We start from the raw sequence: 22540 nt of genomic DNA on the forward strand, positions 1-22540 counted from the left end.
TAAATTATTTAAGCAGATAATAAGCACACAAATATAAAGAGCCTTTAGATATGTATCATATTCAAAAAGGTACTTTATAAATTAAGATATATTTTTAAAACCAAATTTAACTAAATTAAAAATAATATTAATGGCTTGTTGTCAGCAAGAAATCTACTGACAAGTTGTTTCAAGTTTATTTCTCATGCATCATTGATTAAATTCCTAGCTCCTAGAAACTTCTGGTAAAAACTTTCGTGAGAACAGAATATTTAAAATGGCATATACTTAATAATAACGAAGTGTTTTTACTATTTAATTTTTTTCTTATAATGTTATAACCTGTTATAAGCTATTAGAAAAACGTGTTTTGCTTTATTACTCTAAAATACACAACATCAAATCATGCCAGTATAGCTGAATTTTATAACATTATCCATAGGTGAGATGTTTTTATTTAATTAAAATACTTAATAAAAGTGATCTTTTAGAGTAATTTTCTTTCCAGTGCTCCCTGTTAAAATACAAATATTATTATCTGGCATGTGTTATATTACATATATTATCATTATGTTATTCATCTGATTAGAACTAACTGATATTACAGGGAAGTAAGTTAAAGTTGAAATGTTTAGATAAATATGCAGATTAAAGAACAGATTTATTTATAGAGAAGTTGAAATCGAACTCTTTACTGTAATCCTTTTTTGGGGTTTAATATTTGTATAAATTTATACTTAATTAAGATATTGTTGAAGGGGAATGTGCATATTCTAATTCCTTTACTTCTTCTTTACCTTTTTTAAACAAAAAATGAGTGGTACAAGTAATAATAAAATAATTTACCTGTTTGGAGGCATATGCAACTAAAGTTAATGAACGAAATGAAAACCAATTTCATGTACTGGCTATTGAATATGGTAAAGAAATAAAAATTTCTAAATAAAAAATTAATAAGAATAGTCACCGAACGGCGATTTTGGCGCTGTCGGAATGAAAACAGTGTCAATGGAAGCTTGGGAAAAATATCATGCAAAATTTCAATGCTTTTACAGAACGAAAAATATGATACTCACCAAAAAAACCTTTTGCATATTAAATAGCATTTTAAATCCACATAGCAAAGTTCAACATTTTCTATGCTCTGCTCCTTCCTGTGTACTATATATTGCATCTGCAACTTTTGGTACATTTTTTTTTACTTTTTGTAAAATTTATTTTCCTAGTCTTTTATAGTGTGCACTTGAGTTTTGGTTTCATTCCTTCATCAATATTAGCTGCAGAGGTCTTTAAACGGGTAAAATAATTTTATTGTTCCCCTCTACTTGCGTATCAAGTGTTTTTGTCGATATTTTTCGAATGTAATTAGAAAAAATCCATGATATATTGTGCCATTTATTTCAAACAACACTAACGTCCTATAGCTTCAGATACTGCTTTTATATAAAAGATGGTCAAAATTAAAACACCCCTATTCTGAGCTTTCTATACAGAGAACTACTCAGTGTAAAGGCTTCAAAATTGTTGAACATACTATTCAATACATGGGGAAACGAATTACATGAAAAAAATTAATTCCAGAAACATTGATAGATGGCGATGTACAACAGAAAATATGCTGAAAAAACACAAAAAATCACAAAAAAACACCGCATGCATTATGGAGTTTTTCCTTTCTAATTTCTGTTGCAGATATGAAAAATAGACGATAAAAAAATAAAGAAACTTAAATTGTCATTGTAACTGCAATTTCGCACTGTAAGCACAAAAAGTTGCATAAACCCTTGTTTTGCTGCTACTGTTCTGAGCATAAAACGGGATAAAGCTAGGAAAATGTCATTCTTATCAGCAATAACTTCGCGCTTTGATTGTGAAATTGTTTTATGAAAATAAAGGAAATGCTGCAGCTGCACTTCGAAAGTTTCGTCGACTTGAGAACTTAAGCAAAGGACCAGGAGGTACCATCATCAAATATGTCAAGAAACTAAATTAGTAATGATATATACAATTATTTAGAAAAAAACTACCTAAATTTGATTTTCATCAAGAAATAAAAATATAGTTTATATCTGGACTAATAAAAATGAAAATGTAGGAAGCCTGCGTTCTGGTCCGTATTTTGCATGTTTTCCCATTGCAATCTCTTTCCCATATTCTTCTATTTTTGCTAAAGCCATATGTGCCCTCTGTATTCCTCTGTATTAATTATTTGGGAGAGATTTAAAAATCAAGGCTCTTAAAAGACATGAAATGTTGACTATTATTTGATGCATTGTATCCACAAACTCACAAAAATGTGATTTATTTAATCCTTTTAAAAGAATTCCTTAACATCCCTAATTGTGCCTCGAGTATTTCAACAAACGAGATTTATAATTTTAATCGCTACAGTATGTTTATAAAACTGAATTCAAAATTATGTGAATTTACTTCATATAAAAATATTCACTCATTTATATGTGTCACAGTGTTTGAATGCAGAAATGATTTAAATAAATAAAATATAAATGATTTAAATAAATCAAATTTTTATTTCAGCTCCGTTTTCGCATGGTAGTGGATGATTTCAATTCCGAATAGTTGATAAATTCGTCCGTTATACTAATTCTTTAAAAAAAGTGAATTTGAAGATAAACTTGTGACAAGATAAATATCAAATTTCCACATTTCTGTAATGCATTAACAATTTTACTTTTCACAGTAATCAAATTTTATTATTCTCTCCATCAATTAAAAGTTGTTTACGTTTAGAATGCCACAAACCTTTTTATTTTATTTCTTTACTCATTTCATTTATTTGACAACAAAATAAACGGTAACTCCACAGTTAAAAATATTTCTTCCTTTTTTATAGCCTGGGAAGATTTGTAATTTTTGTTTCCTATTTTAACCTCTTTTACATTTCACTGGCAGCATTTTTTACCTACTTCCTAGACACAGTCGAATCATTTCACGTCAAGAAGATATATGAGAAGCAGGAAAAAAATGAAGCCAAATACTTGAGCGGACATCAAACGAAACCGCTTACTGATAAGCCTTATCTCCCTCTATTAGCAAAATTGAGATTCAAGACAAAAGACAAAGCTCTGGAAATCAAAGACTGAAAATCTTCTTTTCTACCTGACGCTACGTCTGCTTCTTTTTTTTAATTCGTAATTGCTACTGTTTGACACTATTCTTGCTTCTTTATTTCACTGCCAGAGGGAAGAAAAATAGTATTCTTTGTATCAAACTCGGGACAAACTAATATTAAATTATTTGAAAACAAATCATTTGTTGGCAAAGGAACCATCTTCATAGATAAGCACATACAATCAAAACTTTGTTTACAAGCTTAATCGGTTCTTAAAGAATCTGTTATTCTCATGCGATCGTGTTCCAGCAATGAATCTGTATAAATTACTCTAGTGATTATGCTTCCCAACGGAAGGTCACCTACTAGAGAATACTATGTTTATTCACTATGCCAGTTATTACTTATCTCAAAGAAAAGCGCTTTTTAAAACATGAAACATTTTATTTAGGGTGTATAAAGATTAATCTTTCTGTAGAATTGAAATTCATCAGAATATAATGAAACAAAACAGTTTATAGTTAACTGAGTTGCATGTCTTGAGCTATATTGAAGCATAAATGCCATCCGTATTGAATCGGCTGTCTTAAAGCGATGCCATATCTGTATTCCCATTTCAAAGAATGATGTTTCCTTTGATAATAAACTGATACCAACAGTTTATTTTATTGCATTACCCCTCTCTATCTCCGATCCTTCTTGGAAGAGAGAAATATCTTAAGGACTGCAAGGACTTTAAAAGTAATGAGAAAATATTTTCAAACCAAAGAAGGTGGAATGTTGTGAAGATACAATTTTATATTTCCCATAACTGATTTTAATTATTCTTTCACTCCTCTTTAAGACAAAAAATAATAATTAAAATTAATGGAATTATCGAAAAATTTTGTGCTAAAGGTTTTTCGAACTCTGCAATTGTTTAGAGCTTAAGCGGTGAAAAGCAATTTTCAACTACTTTTTATCCTAAATTTAAAAATTTAAGTTTAACCTAATTAATAACCTAAGTTTTGACATCTTCTTTGAAAGCCTTTCTCAGTTACATTTTGTTCCTTCATCTTCCATCTTCATAGCTCTTACACTTATCAAATTAGAGGAGGAGGCTGAAATTTACTTTTTCTTATTGCTTGGAACAAAAGGAATCGACCTGCCGACAGGAATTTTTTTGAAATATTAGATAGTCAAGAAATGTTTCTGTCAGATACAAATAGTGTTATTTAGAAGTAATTGATTAAATTCAGTTTTGCCACCTCGGTAAAGTCCAAGTAAGGCCTTTTCTCAAAATTGTTTGGATTATTAAATATTCAATTTGAACACACTATATATTCTATTTTTTATATTTTTTTCATAAATTTTATTCCTTTTTATTAATTTACAAGAAATCAATATTTGGTGATATAGAATTTTGAAAAGGAAATGCAGAGCTTACGCGCACATCCTAACATCTGACCAGGATTCGGAATTATGAGGTCCATTTCAAAGCATCCTTCGTGTTACTTTAAAATCGAAAGTTAATAGTATAATTGAACTGAACAAGGAATAAGCTGCTGCATTTAATCATGTTTTAGTTTTATTCTGACTGTAAAATAATTCTTGCGAATCTTGTATGCTACTTGTTTCGAATAAAAAAGTAAAAATTTCTACAATATTTCCGAAATTGTGGTATTTATGATTCTATTTAATTGACCTTCTTAAGATACGTTACTTTATATTTTGAAAATGCACTTTTGATCCGAATTTTTAATTGAAAATTGTTGAGTTATTAGGCGACATTTCCTATAAAGTCTAATGACCTGTTTTCCTTATTTTAACTATGCTGGTGTCCGAAAAAATAATATTAAAAATTACTGTTAATTAACAAGCAGCTGGTATAGATGTTTGTTTTTTAAGATTCATAAGGGTTTTAGTTTATAACTTTGTGCTAAATTTCAATTAGTTACAGATTTAATTTATAGCTTGTGCAAATTTTCAATTAGTTTTACTACTGTGTCTGTCCCCTGGATTTAAAAAGAATTGAATGATTATTTCAGAGCAATTAATACATTTATCTTTGAAGGTTTCAAACTCTGTCTTAGACTTGAAACTGAATCTGCTTCTTTATTTTGCAGTTTCTAATTTTATTTTCTCATCAAAAATAAGAGAGACAGTTGTTTGTGTGCCAAAAGTAAACACATGGATGCATTGTCTTTTAACAGGGAGAAGCTATTCAGCCACGAAAGTCAGTGTGCCAAAACAAAAAGAAAAAAACCCTATTACTTTGTCACTTAATGATCAAGAAATCAACAAGCTGTCCTTGAATTAGATAGAGTAAAGCTAGAAATTCGCTTCGGTCTTTGAGAACAGAAAATCTACAAAGGCCCTTCACCCAATCTTTTTTCTTTGACTTTTCTATGATTCAGATGGGCATCAGGCGGCAAAATGCCAGTATTGTTTTGTTAAGGTAATTATTTGTTTTTCTTTTGAATATAACGTTTAACTAAAATATCTAGAGGAGAAATTGTACCATGTCTATGTTTATACGTTATTCTTGAGAACCTTAACCATCATGGATGGTACAGGAGCTATACCATGAACTTGATCTGCCTATAATCGCGGACTTAATGCTTGGACGAAATCGCAAGGTTTTGAAAATTGGGAATGTTCATCAGAACTCATGTTGTGCAATAATACTACGGGGTAATTATCTCAAGAATTTATATCGGGCAGATGAATTCCTGGTACATCTTCCAGCATCTTGAGAGCGTGTTTCGTTTTATTGAATAAATTGCTCAGGGAAGTACCGTAACATGCTATGAATTAAGAAATATCCAAGAAGAGCAGGAAAAGCTCAATTAAGGTTCCGTTTCGAAATCTTTAGAGAATTACTTGGGACTGATCTCATAACTTCTAAACATGGATAGATGGCTGGAAATAAAACGATAGTCTCCTGCCTTTCTTCAAACATAAATTTTTTTGAAAAGTTTTATCGATAATGGATCTATGATAGTCTTAATTTCACTATGCTGTTGACATAAGGAAATATTCATGAAACTGTATTACGTAATGCTTTGTATAGTTGATTGCATAGGGAAAAAAAAGAATAGAACAATTTGTAAACTATTTATGAGGATAAATAACAAATAGTAAAATAAATAAATAAATAAAAATTAAATATCAGATATATTTAATTCTTACTCGAGATCGAAATGAAACTAAATACTAATAAACTTTATAAACTAATAACTAATAATAACTAAACTAACAACTAATAAATAATAATATAAACTGATAACTACATAATTAAAATCAGCTATTTAAACTAATAAATGCAGTAAAATGCATTTATGATATATCTTTAGTACAAAAGATTAAAAAAAGAAATCAAACTTATGGAAGATACGCTTTATTAATATGACCTCATTAACAAATTTCTATAGCTATATTAATATAACCTTATTAATTGATATCAACTAGTGGATAAAAATGTGAAACCACTTGTAGATAGATAGTGACTGGTTTTTCTCAATAAAACTGATTGCAGAAATTCGGCTAAGCGCACATTTCTAAAATAATATATTCACATACCAGTCAAAATGAAAATAAACAAGAAACGGTAAGTTTTTTTCCTATTACCTGGCACCAAATATTACTGTTGAATCATTTTTCAACCAGAGAAAAACATATGGAATGACAGCTTCCATAACTTTGCCTTCAATCGCGTTGTAGAAGAACACATCAGGCGTCCAAATGCTTTTCCTCCACTCCGGTTGTAAGGATATCTTGTCAAAAGTTTTGTTTGCCGGATAGACCAATCTCAGGTCTTGCCACGTCGTGTACATAAATATATCCGCTATATAAGACTAAAATAGAAAATTAAATTGCATATTACTGACAAAGATTTGCGCAAACACAATTTTAACATTAATTGTTCACAACATCAAGACAGTTTTAATGTTATGATTTGGTATTCAACAATGAAATTTCTAATCTCTCAAGTTTTAGATCTACGTTATTGACATAGTATATCGATTAATATTTGTACTAAGAACATGCAAGCATTTAAATCTACAAATGTATACTCTTATTTAATGTTTATCAGAATAATGTAATAATTATGTAATGTCTTATTTAGTTAATAATAATTTAATGTCTTATTTATTAGTAGAATATTGTAATGTTTTATTTAAATCCATTTTTAAACTTAAAATATCAAACTCACCGTGAAGACCCAAATAAAAAATATATTGGAACAAAATATAAAGTGTTTTTGTTTTTGTAGTTTCAATCTTTATTGAAAGAATTGCTGATTTTATGGATTAGAAAGATTGTGCCATCAGCCAATGGGGCTGGACTTTTTAAACGAAAAGATCGAAAACATCAAGAAATATTTGGACTTTCTAAAAGAGCCTATTCTTACTCCAAATAAACAGGCTTTTACATGAGGAAATATAGAGTTGGTGATTTATGATTCCGAAGATATCATTTAAAATTGCAAGTCATGTTCATTTGTTTACAAGTTGTCCACTCTAATCGTAACTTACTAGCTAATTTCTAAATAATTAGAAATAGACATATATTTTGAGTTGGGAAAATATATATGTCTCTCTCTATATGTATATATTGAGTTGAAAAAATGTTTTAAATATTGTCAGGAATTTTATTTTATGTTACTTGAATCAATCAATGCACCGCTAAAAAAAATGATACAGCCTAAATTTTATGCACTCCCCTGGTCCAATTATGATATTTAGTAAAATATTTTTCATACGTTAACATTTTAAACAAAAAAGTTGAAAAATATTTATAAAAATATTTAGTTACATAAAAAAGTAGAAGATTTCAAACAAATTAAATGGTCTCTACGAAGAAGTGCCGGTAATAATTGGCCAAAAATTTTGGAAATTCAAAGTTACTTAACTCGATTAGTTTTAATCGAAGATGGGTGGAACTTTTTTTTAAAATTTTAGAGTGTCAAAAACATTTTGCTTAATATGCCTAATAGAACTGAAAGATTGTATAAAAATTTATATTTCGTAATTTTTTCATCAGTTCATTTATCGATTCAAACAACATAAATTATAATTATTTATGGCATTTAGAGCATTTTCCCAACTGGATGTATATACCAATTTCTAAAGATCTAGTAATTAGCTATTGAGGCACGATTAAAGGGGGCGATTTTTTAAAAAAATAGTAGGGTCAGCAAAAATTGAAAAGAGCCGGGATCATAAAACAAATGGTTATATTTTACACATGAAGAAAAAAATTTAATCACAAATATGTATAATTTACAGCTTGTTTGATAATGGCCTCACAAAAATCTTTGAAAATCATCTACATATTTTATATTTGTAATATAAAATACATTAACTATAATAGGTTCTGCTATCTTTTGAAAGTTTTACAATGAGACTTCATAGTAACTGCAAGCAATAAAAAATGTCTAAATCCAGTCGAAAAATTTAATTCCAAATGCTCTACATTTATATTGAAATCCAAATGAGTAAAGTTAAGCATCAAAAAAGTTTATTTTTCATATTTCGATTATCGGATTAGACAGCTGCTTTTGAATTACAGTTTTTGAATAATTGTATGTGAATAATCAGAGTAAGTACAAATATATCCCTTCCAATTATCCTTTTAAATAAGTGCATATGAATCATAATATTTGAATAATTTATGTGAATAATCAGAGTAAATACAAATATATCCCTTCCAATGATCCTTTTAAATAAATGCATATGAATCATAATATTTGAATAATTTATGTGAATAATCAGAGTAAATACAAATATATCCCTTCCAATGATCCTTTTAAATAAGTGCATATGAATCATAATATTTGAATACTTTAAATAAATTATCAGATTCAGCACAAAGTTATCACTTTCTGTGATCTCTTTAGACAGGTGCATTTGGATCACAACAAACTTCATGTGAATCATCAGAGTCAGTACCAAAATCTTTGATAACAGAAATTGATTATTCTATAGAAACGTAAATAATCACGTATTATGGAATCGGAAGATGAACCCAAAATGTATCAAAATATATCCAAAATCAAGTCGTGAGGAAAAAAGGTAACATATTTTAGATTTTTAAGAGTCGTGATTAAATAAGTCTATTTTAGTAAACAATTATCTCATAATATCAAAGACTTTTCTTTCCTCGAAAATAATATAACTATTTTCTTCATTTTATTGTGGGTATTTAATGACTCTGCTAAAAGACTACTTTCAAAATTGATGCTATTAATTTATTTTGAATTTCTTTAAATCCTTTCTCTACCTTCTTTTAATTATCCTAGAAAAACGCATTATTAGAACGTAGTATTGTGTAAAACCTGGAGGTAAGACTGCGTTATTAGGATAATAAATAATTAAATAAAATGATTTCTTAAAAGCAATAAAAATATCTTGATTAAAAGGCTGTAAAATTGAAATTGTGTATATTGAATGATCCAAAAATAACGAAGCCGTTGTAAAAAGTTTTTTTCTTCTGTAAAAGAAAATTGCGTTTTACGTATTTTTCTCAAAATAAAAAGATGAGGACTAGTTTTGAAATATGATTGTCAGCTTGTTTACCAGGGAAAATTAAATTTTTAATTTTTGAAGAAGCCAAAAAGTTGATATCTCCAGTATTTTACAAAAAAAAAAAAAAAAAAAAAAAAAACATTTACGAAGTTAATAATATTATTTTTATATTGAAACAAGTCATATAATAAATATTTTGTGAACTTGTTTATCCTTTAATTGCAGATCAATCGCTGCAAGAAGACCTATTTTTAAACTTTGATCGAGGAAGAAGAAAAAAATATAAGAATCTTATGGATTAAAATACCAATAACATATGAGAATAATATCGTTATGTCTCTCAGTGTTGTGAAAGAATATTAAATTTAATGAGAAATTTTTTTCTATAGCCACAAATTGAGGTCACACGATCCAAATGTAGTATAAATCTTTAAAGAAAATGTTCTTGTTTACCACGATCACAGTTTCTTAAGGTCAGATCTTGTGTCTTTTTCTTGAGAGTCTCGTTTTATGTCATAAAAATAAAGTACTAGAGCAAAGCTTGATAAACTTGTTAAAATGATTTAAACTCCAAACCATTCAAGTAAAGAAATGGGATGCCAAAAATGTTTGCAAAGTTAATGAGTTAAAATTGTGTTTCATTTTAAAAAGCCATTTATCTTTTTAATCCGACAGATACTTTTTATCAATCTGACAGAGGCAACCAATCAAAAAGACATTTTAATTCGCTCATTTACTTGGCAGATCCTCCAATGAAAAATTGTCGTTACGTATTGTCATGAGCAGAGACTCAATTATTATATTTTCTACTTGAGATAAAATGAAACAAACATTATCTTAAATAGTTAAATCATTTCACAAAGTGCAAAAATTGACTGATTTTACTGAAAAAGTATTTTATGTATTCTTCATTCGTATGTTTCAAAGAAAGGCTTCTGGGTCTGAAATATAAAAGATTAACCTAAAGATTCAGTAAAGATGTTCACTCTCTCTCTTCTCTCTCTCTCTCTCTCTCTCTCTCACACACACACACACACACAAAAGCAATAATCAGCTGATATCTCAGAATATCAGTAAATAATTGTCTTTGGGATGCATATTATTGCCTATGATGAAAATGATATGTAATTGAAGAAAAGTTATTTTGTCGTATGAGTCATGAGTACAAATTGAGTAGTACAAATTGTACAAAATTCAGGTTCAGATTCGATTGAGTACATACAGTTCACAGAAATTTTAAGCAATATATTTGAAAATTTGTCTGAATGCGGACAGAAATTTCTGAGTAGCTTTGTCACCTTATTGGAAAATGTCCTGTTTCAAACTAAAATCTGTCACGAAGAATTGTCTTTATATGACTGAAGATATTTACAAGTATTGTAGTTATAAGCTTTTGAAAATGTTCTAAAAGTTGTTTTAAAAATCCCTCTCAATGTTTGAACTTGAATCAGTGCTGAAAAATATAAATCTCAGTTATGAAATATCAGATACGGCAACGGAACTCGGCTTTAAATCTGTATTTTTTCTGCGTAATTTTTTAGGAAAGAGCAGGATTTGCACGTTTTGAATAAAAACAGAGATTCAAAGTGGAAATTACATAGCCGTCTTTCAGAAGTATAATATTTTTTGTACATTTGAAAATTTTTGTGTATTGTGCTTATAATTTAATACTTCTTTCCAACAACACACTAGTTATTTTCAAAAATCTGAATCTTAAATTGCTCTGTTTTTTAAAAAATTACTTATGTCCTTTTTAAGGAAAATAAAAAAAGTTATTTTGGGATTGTTTTTCAAAATTAAAACACATTATCTTTATTGATTTTATTACAATCATAAAAATTTTGCTACACAACTTCACAGGAGTAAAAAATAAATATATAACTAAATCACACATTAAATGAAGTGTTTTCTACATTTCCAAATTGTGAATTGATTTGTACAAAATCACAATGATATTAAATTTCTTGAAAATTTTTTAGAAGATTGATGGGGTTTACATAAGTAGGAATAAAAATTTGACTAAAATCTTTATTATTTTTCTTTCAATCAATTCTTAGTGGACAATATTTAAGGAAAATGCAATGCACGTGCTCTCTAGCGAACGTAATTCGTAAAGAAAGAGAATTAGCAAAGCGTTCAGATTTTATCACCTTGAAATGTGAGTTTTATCCATTTACGCAACGATCATCACCTTTATGGGTTGATAAAATTAATGGTTAAGATTGTTTTTTTTTTCTCCAGACAGTGAAAGTGACTATTATCAGATTTTGAGAGTGAAAAAAATAAAAAGTCTTATGTTAAAGTAGAAGAGTGCTTATTTTAAAAAAATTAAACAGTGTTAGGAAAAATTGAATTTAAAAGGCAAAGGTAAATTGAGTTATATATATATATATATATATATATATATATATAGAGAGAGAGAGAGAGAGAGAGAGAAAAGAGTATTCTCCTTTTATTCACATTCGGTGTTTTGTACTTTTGGTTAAAGAAAAATTATGCAAAGAATACTTACCATTTTAACTACGTCAACGGAACGTATATTCAGGAAATCGATCTGAACACAAACATCTGTAGCTTGCCCTGTTAAATACAAAACAAGCATTAATTTTTATGCATACAAAAAAAATTCCCTGACAGTTATCAAAATTCCCCTTCATGTTTCTTTACTTGAAATATTCTAACTGTTTATCTGTTGTTTTCCCAATATTTACTGTATTCATCATACCAAAATAAGGTTCAAAGCAGACATTAGAATCTTACAGGGAGATAGACATTTGAATGAATGAAGATTTCATTCTGTGTCTATGGAACACACATTAGAGTGACAGAAAGCATTGTATGCTTTCTAATTTCTCATTGAACACCAAAACTCTGTGTCATTAGCAGTTTACTTTTTAACTACATTTCTTGTTTTAAGTAATTTTTAACTAAAAAATAGGTTAATGTTTAAAAATACCCATGGAGTTTTTTAAGAATGAATACTTACATTAATTTTCCTTTTCATGATCACTGAGAGCACGAAACATTTATTACAACAACAAACAACATAACCTAGTTGAGTGAAGCTTTTACGAACGTAGTCACCACATATGTGTTATCTTAATAGTTTCAGTTTAATCTGTCTATCAAAAGAATTTCATTCCTCCTTCATATTACCATATTGAAAATGAGGATATAAAAATTGTCGAAATTGCAAAATTAATTGATATTGAACTATTTATTTTAATGAAAAAAGAGAAAATCAAAGAACTTATGGAGAATGACAATCGACAAATATCAAAAGAAGAATCGGATGATCTTATAACATCAGCTGACAGCGAAAGCAGAGATAGAGAAAAAGAATTAAAAGTTCTTTAAATGCACAACAAATTAGAGGAATAGTTATAAAAAGGCACAGGAGGCAGTTATAAAAAGGCCTGCCTGTGCAACAGAAGAGTTTTTTAAGAGTTTTTAACATTTTTTAAAGATTTTCGTCCATTACTGTCCCAAACAAAAAGTCGAGATTTAAAAAAATAATTGTGTCATATATCTACTTATTAAAAAGTAATAAAGATTTTTTTCTATGTAACATTTGTTTTCATTTTTAACTTTAATTAAAATAGTATTTAAAACTTCTTTCCAGATTTTCTTAATATGAACTATATCTAACACATTTTTTCCATTGGAACTAGAACCTTGCAGAACTTGTTTTTGCCGTGTGCGAAATGCATTCATGACGTAATTCCCGCGTTCTGAAAAGATTTACTGAATTTGGAAATTTTTATTTATTATATAATACGAAATGTTGTCTAAAAGAAAAATTTTAAATATTAATATTCTCATATATTGAGAGCATTAAATATTAATCATCGATAAAAAAAATTATAATTCAATATGATTCAAAAGGGTTGCAACAGACTTTCAGGCATACCGAAACAAACTACATTCCCATTGACATATTTTACGAAAATAACGTTTGAGCGTGCTAAAAGTTATTGTTCAAACTTAAAAGATCAATACAACAACCTAAAGTGACCATAATTATCTTTGCCAAAGCTATAGAGAATGTGAAATGGATTTGTGCAGGTGATTCAAAAAGGTTCCACCAGATTTTCAAGCATAACAAAATAAATCACTTTTTCACAGACACACTTTGAGAAAATTATATTTGTGTAGACGAGAAGGTGTTATTTAGGTCGTTTTATTGATCATTTAAGTTTAAAATGGCCATAATTATTTTTGCCAGTAACATAGACAATGTAGAACGGATTTGTACTGCCCTGTTAGAGAGTAGATGTGACTTTAAAATATGGGACAACAAATGGGAACGTCGAGGATCGATGTTTTTACTTCGCTTAATATTCCCTAACAGATGAAAGTTCAGGGATTGAATGATAATGAAACGTTTATCCATTTACTGTGAAAATATTTGAAACTTTATCTTTCAAAAATAACTGCCTCAAAAGAATATTAATTGCGGAAGATTCAATTTCACAAAATCTCGATTTAAATCTGTTGTTTGCAGAACACACTTTTGTGTGGAAATGTTAGCGATATAAAAGCACCGCTGTTTTCCTGTTTCCGTTAGCGCAAGTCAATCATTTATGGATAGCTCCCGACGACCTTGACGGGATATGCCAGTCGTCGTTGTTTATATCATCTATGGGCAATTGCATTGCTCCCATCGCTTATTTGCCACGATTTTGACTTGCGTAATAATAACGAGAATGGAATTCACTTCAGATTAAGCAACTTAAGAATGCAAACACGACATTTCCACTAAAAATCTCTAAGCAAAAGTAATCATCTTTGTTATATACTTAGCCACTCCTGAAAAATAATCTGAACTGTTTGGAACCACCTTATATATAATGTATTTTTCTTTTCTCAATTATAAAAGTGCAGACCAAAACAATCCTTTTTACAGTTAATTTTCTTTTTTAAAAATTTTCTTTCTAATTTAAAAGGTGCTGCGTAGAATTATTCTATTGCATCCACTCATTTAAGAGTTTTACAAAACGTTTTCAACAATATTACAAACAAGAAGGTCTCCGAGTCAGTAAATAGAGAACTGAGACACAACGAAAATAAGAATTCACTTCATTGTATGATTAATACCAGAATATTTTTGAGTTTGTAATTAAAAGGTTTTTAAACAACAACGATCACAATCCACTTCTTTGATTAATTAATTATAGAAAATATGCGAGGTGTAAATAGACTATTTGCGACACACCAAAAATCAATATTCGCTAATTTATATAATTGGTAACAGGTGAATTGTTATAAATTTTAAAAGCTCTAATTTCCTTTTTCACTTATCTTATAACAATGTTTTTTAGAGTCATTATTTTTGTTGAACTATTTTATCTTCCCTAAATTCCGTGGAACTTAAGACATAAGGTAGAAATAAATGTTGCTCTCAGAACGCATTTGTATATATATTAATTATTATACAATCTTTTTAAATAGGTTTATTTCTTATAAAATAAAAAAATGATTAAATACCCAGTTAAAAGCAATTAATAATAACAGCTCCAAATGCTATAAAGTACCAATTTTAAATGAATGCTTACCATTCTTTTTTTCAAAAAAATGAAACCTTTTGTAAGAATCTTGATGATATGTTTCTCTTAAAAAATAAATTGTTTGTAACTTTTCAAAGTGAACAATTAAAAAAAATCTTCATGTAAGCTTGCCTTGAAGTCTGGAAGCTATTAACTGATACTGGATTAAAACGATAGAAAGTTTCATAACATACTGTAAGCTCAAAAGCTTACAAAGCTTTCAATTACTTTTAAGTACTTATTCAATGACTATGAAAGAGAAAAATCTTAGATTCAAAAGTCTGAGAACGAGGCCTGTCAACGAACCGGTGTTATAGATCAGATTAGATTGTTGACCCATATTATTCATTGTCGTTATCTCTTTTTGATGAGGCTTTTTCTGCTTTTTACTTTTATGATAACGAAACTTATTTTAAATTTCCAATATATGACATAAACGCTCAAACTATCTTAGTCGCTAGAAACACCTTAACCCTTTCTAGGGCCGTGGGAAGTATGCTTCTAACCAAATTTATCAATCTTTGTATGAATTTATGTAGGTTGGCATCAGTTCTGACAAATTTTTTAGAAAGACAGAAACTTAGAGGCTTCAGCTTTTTATCTCACACAAAATGATGTGTCTTGATTTGTTACTTAATTATTAATTAACCAAATGAGTTAATTAATCAAATTAAATTTATCTAATAAGCTACTGAATCCCTTTTCTTATTCTAATTTCAAGCCTAAAAATATTTTAACATAATATGACTAGAAAAAAATGGCCCTTTAAAGGGTTAATTTAAAATTCATAATCAGGAAAACTGTGAAAGAAGGGGGGAGGTATTCCCCAACATTTATTCACTGACAAACATTTTGTTGAATTGATTTATTTATCGAAAGAAGAAAGTGAAATCGAATTACGATGTTTTCCAATAAGTGTAAAAAATTGCAAGTAACTCTGCAATGTCTGCTATTAACTATTTTGTATTATGGAAAGGATTTCAAAATTCTTTATTCTCATTAGAAATATGTTTAAAGTCACACTGCCCTAAAAACTTTATTACAACTTTCCACACTAAATACACAAAGATAAAAGGCATTTATAATTGTATAATTGTAATAATTATATAAAATTATTAAAATACCAACTATGAATCGAACATATTTATTTATACCTTCAGAGTTCAATCCTTTCAAAATATCTTCGTTTTTTTACATTAAGGAGAAACAGTTATTCAATTGAATGAATAAAATAAATGATAGAATCTCAAATAAAATTTCTTCTGAAGAATTAGAATATTTACATGTTGGTTTAAAAATACTTCTAGACTCAGTTAAAAAATGCTTGCATTTTGCAGTCATTTTAAAAAATAGCATTTAAATCAGAAAACTTTCTGCCTTTAATTAGTTATTTTCTAATTAGTTTTATTATAGCTTTTAATTAGTTTAGTTTCATATTTGTTCGTCTCTTTTTAACACCAAATTTGTATATAACCCTTTAAAAGATAAATTAATACATAAAAGTTGATTTTCTACTATATACGAATGAAGATGGACGATGAACATTTTGCTTAATAAATGCAACTTTATACTTTAAAAGATACATAATATTAGGCATTCACAAGGTTTTAAAATTCTCTCAACCAAAGTTCTGTAAAACAAAGGCGTAGACTAAATTTTTTTTAAAAATCCATGTAATCTACTATTATGAAAAGATATATTTTGATTGAATGTTTTTGCACTCATTTTCTTTCTAAAATGTGGTGTTTTTTTTTTTAATTATTGATTTTCTATATACTTTTAAATCTTTCGTTTTTCCGTTGTCTTGATACTTTCTAAACTCTTTGATCATATGTGGTGCATCAATAAAGTTTACAACAATGCAATCTTCCTGTTTCAAAATGAAAATAGATTTAATCGAAAAGGTAATTATATTTCCTAATATGAGCTCTCTTACGTATATTAGATTACATAAAAATATTTGTTATTTAAATCGACAATACTTGACACACATTCTCCTCCCCCTCCCCCCACAAATGAAAGGCTTTCAACGCCCCTGCAATTAACTTATCTAAACAATCGCTCCGTGATATTGCCAAATGATCGCACAAATAGATTAGCTAATTAATGCAGCATCCCTTCTTGAAGTTACTCTAAGCTACTCCTACTCTAGGAACCCGGGCATTTATTTTGAATCACGGGGAAATGATGAGGACGACATCTGAACGCTATATTATACGTTATTCGTTTCCCCAAATTTCTCCATTCTAAACAAAAGTATTCCTTCACCATCTTAAGTAATTAAAAATAATTGTCTATATAATGAATAACGTACAATTGATATGTGTTCTTTTGAATTATGAAATTACTGCTAATAAAAATATTTAATTAATATGGATGCAGTATTTTCAGAGGAAAGCAATTGAGATTTCTTCACTATATCTCCATTAATCTCAGTCATTGATCAGACTTAATATTCCATTTCGATTTCATCGCCTAGATCGACAACGGGTAGTGGCAAAATATGAAAATTAATTTGAATTTTGTTAGAAACCATATGGAAACCACATTTGGTGAGTTATCGCCTGAAAAATGTATACCTTGCCGTAGTGAATATCTATTAAATATGACGTGGGGCCGCGGGGCCTGGTGGTAAGGTCCTGGCTCGTGAGCTGCAGGGTTTCAGGTTCGAGAACCGATTCCACAGAAGAACCGTCGTGTAAAGGGGTCTATTGCACGTTAAATCTGTCTTGGCCAAACGTCCTCCCGATGGTGTGGTGTGGAGAGGGAGGTGCCAGCTTAGGTGTCGTCCTCGTCATCCGACCGAGGTTCAAAATGACGTGGGCAAAATAGCCGTAGTGTTGCTTTACAACGGGACGTTAATATAGCTAAACTAAAATTAAATTTCACGACTAAATGAGAGCTTATAAAGATTTATTTTAACAATAACAATAAAAGGAAGAAAAAACTCTGAAGTTATACCATGGTTTATAACTAGGTTTGGAATCATTTAGGATTATGAGGGGAAAAGAGAGAAAAAGCAATGACATCGATATCAACATTTTTTCTGAAATCAATCTAATTCCATACCAAATCCAAACAGTAATTTTTCATGCCATATCTTATCCATAATTCTATAATCAAAGTTCCCAAGTAGTTAAAGTTTCTTTATTTATACTCGAAATTCAGTTAATATTTTTTTTCTGGCACTTTCATTTTCCCTTTCCAATAGAGTTCCCATGGCTTATAACTTTTTTCCCTTTTCTTATTATTGCTATTCATTTCGCTTGTTATGCATATGAAACATTTTCAAATAAGTTCATATAATTTGAAACGAAATGAATTGCTCTTTATATCCAGCGGTTTTCAAGCCTTGTCGATCCACCAAACTGCATGGAATGACTGCGAAGTAACTTTTACATTCCTGAGGCAAGAGGATTAATGATCTGTGTGTTCTTTAGCCTGACAAAACTCCAATTTCTTAATCTTATCTTAATATCTGAAGCTATTCTTTCCATTGGGCAGAAATCTAGTTTACCTCTTTTGAATATTGTCATTCTATTGAGGCTCGATACAATCTTTATCAAATGATGATAATGATATCTTGTTCGCGTCACCACGGAAAGAGGGTGCAGTAGCTTCTGAGAGTAAAGACCCCTGATCACCCGAGGGCAGAAGTCTGACTTCTAGCTCAAATGAAGATGAAACTCACACATTCGCTTGCACAACCCCTTTTTATAGGAGGGCACATTCACGCACCTCGCAGATAGAACACAGATAGAAAACAACCATGCCCGAACAGGGATTCGAACCCGGGGTACCCAGATTACGGGGAAGATGTTCTACCCCTATGCAAGGACGCCGGCAATTTTTATCAAATAAAATTAATTTATAATGATTCGTTTCGATTGAGACTTATAGAATGTCATCCATGAGATTCTATATCAGACAATAGCTTTTATCCAAGCAGGAAACTGAACAAATCCAATCTAGGTCATCAAATTTGTACAATCATTATTTTGAGATAAATTTACAAAAGTATTTTGCAGTATAAGCTTCATTATCAACAGTTTAAGCTACACTGGATTAATTGCCTTCCATCCATTGCAAAAGAACTCCAGATGTAAGAATTGTTGACGTAAAAAACTGTTAAATTTAATAAAAAAAGACAAGGTAAGAAAAGAAGCGACTGCTTTTTGAATTTTTGTTGCATGCTTTGATCAAAACCGAGATATTCGTAAGACTCAGTCGAATTCTTTGGCACAGACTTTGAATTTCGAGGGACAATTTATTATTTTTTTATACTAGTAGATTCTGAGAAAAACTAAAACTTAAAACTGAAAATTTACCCTTATTCGGTGGTGTCTGGAAAGAATCATAGCCTTCTTTCACGATATCTTCAAGCCGAACCTCTTGTCTTTCTTGCTGAAAAACACTGAAAAGAAATAGAAAAAAAATACGTATTAACCATGGCTAATAATCAAAGAAATAAAATTTTTTATTTACTCTCGGTTATTCCAATTCTAAGACCTAATAATTATCAAAATAGCTTATTCCTACACTTTAGGATTTTATGTCGAAGTATAGAGAAAATATTGTAATCGTCAAAAAATTCGAAGAAGTTTTGGAGAATCTCCACGTTTTAGATCTCCTTGAGTTCGAAAAACACATTTTTGGAAAATTGTCTGTATGTCCGTCTATGATAAAGATAACTCAAAAAGGTTTCGAGCTAGACAGATGAAATTTAATGTATAGTCTTTGCATCAAATGTGGAGATTGCTCTCAACTTTTTTTAGCAATACCCATTCAGAACTCTATCTATATATAGTTTAACTATCTATTCGAATATAGTTTAACACGATAATTACGAAACAAAGAGATTCAGATGGATAAAATTTGGTACACAGATTTAACATCTGTAATGTAGACACCTATCAAACTGTTATCGACATCCAACAAGGGAGACCATTTGTTGGTCTGTGTTTTCAGAAACATGTAAAAGCGATAACTCAAAAACGCAAAGGCACAAATATATCAAACTAAGTATGTCGTTTTGTGACCACAAGCGTAGTTCTGAACCAGTTTTTTGTTACAATCGGGTTGGAAAAACGTGTCTAAAACGCAGATTCGATTTTCAGAAATTATTAGCTGCATTACAGGGATTAATCTCCAAGAATCACACTATATTCTGTTGTTAATTGTTAATGAATGTTAAATTCACCTCAAAGGTTAATATTTCGTAACTATTGTAAGCAATTTCCATATAAGCGGCTCTCCGAAAAAACACCTTTATTAGAAATTATACGAGGAAAATTTGGGAAAATCCTTCCCACTGATATTATAATAATGAAAAAAAATATAATGCTTCTGATATGGATAATCAAATTTATATTTAAATTATTTGCTAAAAATTTATACTTGAGAATTCGATGAGACCTCGCATATCAATAACTATGAATGTTGTATAAAAGAACTGCACGCAAAATTTTAAATGCAACGAATATACATCCCGGATGAAAGCATTCTTATGTTCCTTTCAACTGTCTGGACCTTTATTAAATAAATTGCTCCTGACACTTAAATCGATTCTCAAACTGACTCTTCTCATTAATAAAAAAATGTTTGACTTCCGGTGAATTTATCCAGCAGGAGACCTTCGTAAATGGCGCGACTTTGGAGAAACCGGGTCTCACACTTATAACCCTCGTCTGCTGCTTAATGACCCAATCTCAGCTATCAAGCTACTAGCAGACTACGGGCTCGAGGATATTGTCAGCGTTTATTGTTCCTAGATTTCTTTTTTTTATTGTCATTTAGAAAGAAAAAAAGGTTTCACTTTGTTATTATAATATGGAGGAATTTAAATTCATGCAGCATAGATGTGAGTCTACTTCACTTCGAAAAAAACAGCCGGACATTAAAGTATCTTAAGTGCATTCTGAAATAAGCATAACCTTTACTTTATGCGGTATATGAAGCCTAAGCAAGTTAACAAAATCTCTCCTCTTCCTTCAGATATTTGAATTCGTTATGTTGAGTAAATGAGATGAGGCAACTGACAGTTGACCACAAATATCAAACAGAAATACAAAAATTTATTGGAAAGCAATAAATATTACAAAGTATCTTTAATTTGTATTATTATAGTGTTGCAAAATATGTTATAAAATAGTTTGTATCGTTATAATGATTCAAAATACTTTATAAAAAGTCTCTAAAATAAACGAGCTCGCAAAGTAACAAAAGTAACAATAGAAACTGACCTTTATTTCAATTTTCATACAAAGCAGGGAGTGAAATTTTCAATTTAATACTATGAAGCACATCATTATTGACCAACTTCATACGATACTACATTGAGTAAAAGCTAACTTAATCTAGTACAAATGATATGAATTTCTTTTTCTGTTCATTTCTTTACTATGTAATTCTCCCACTTCTGTCTAAAAATAACTAACATTAACTTTAAAATAACTATTCTTTTCTAGTCATGGTATATAACAAATTGTTGGTAATGAGATTGATTTAAGAAAAGAATTTAAGAAAATAGCTTATTAGATATAATTCATATGATGTATTAATTAAATTAGTTATTATTTAATTGACATATAATATTTCATTATGGTTTGAGGTAGAAACTTAATTAAATTTAATTCTGAAAACCATATTATGTGTTCAAAGTGCTTAATAATAATTTTTGAAGGTTTTTTTAATTTATAGAGAGATAGCAGCTCTAACTAGAGATAGTAAAATAGCTTACAATAGGCATTTACAAATTATAAAAATATATTTCGTATATAGCACAAATTATGAAAGTATAATGGGCCTTAGTACTTAGTCATTCTGCCTTAGAAAAGCATAAGTAAATCCCAAAATGCATCAGGTTCAAAATAGAGTATTTTCTTTAAATTCATTTATGGAATTTAATTATTTCTAATTACGTTTCATTGATTAATTTAATTTAATTAATCAAGTTTCATATATTTGTTTACCAAGGCTTCGTTGATTTTTTTCAAATATCACGTTTCCCTTCAAAATGATTCTTATTTTTACTACGATGATGGCAAATCATCCTTTCAAAATTCTAAATTTCCATTCAAGCTTTATTTAAGTTGTACTATTTTCAAAATTCATTTCACTTTAAGAAAGAAAGGAAGAGCATTATTAATTTATTTAGCTTTTTTTTCACACGAAAAATGGAATTTTCAAAGTTTCCTATATCAGAATACAGAAAAGATATTCAAACAATTTACATCCAAATTTATGAAAAATCAAGGAAGGAAATAATATACGGTCCCTTATCAATCAAGAAGTCAAAAAAATTTTAAATGAAGATCATGTGAAGTAAAATAAATGTTTAACTGATTAAAAGGGAAACTCAATTTTAATTTGAACTTCAGAAATTGATTTTAGTTTTCTATTTTCTCTTATAGAGCATGCATTGTAATTGTCAA

The 22540-nt window shown here is 29.2% G+C and overlaps 1 protein-coding gene across 1 annotated transcript in view; it reads right to left on the reverse strand.

The window, feature by feature from the left end:
* Positions 1-22540, reverse strand: part of LOC129958187 (glycine receptor subunit alpha-2-like) — a 59436-nt gene that overhangs the window by 18649 nt on the left and 18247 nt on the right. Inside the window, exons 2-4 of the mRNA XM_056070458.1 lie at positions 19436-19521; positions 12074-12141; positions 6662-6888 (exon numbers count right to left, since the gene is read on the reverse strand). Coding sequence (XP_055926433.1) covers positions 6662-6888; positions 12074-12141; positions 19436-19521 — 381 coding nt within the window. The remainder of the gene's footprint in view (positions 1-6661; positions 6889-12073; positions 12142-19435; positions 19522-22540) is intronic.

This window comes from Argiope bruennichi, chromosome X1 (assembly GCF_947563725.1).
Source record: "Argiope bruennichi chromosome X1, qqArgBrue1.1, whole genome shotgun sequence".
NCBI classification, from domain to species: domain Eukaryota; kingdom Metazoa; phylum Arthropoda; class Arachnida; order Araneae; family Araneidae; genus Argiope; species Argiope bruennichi.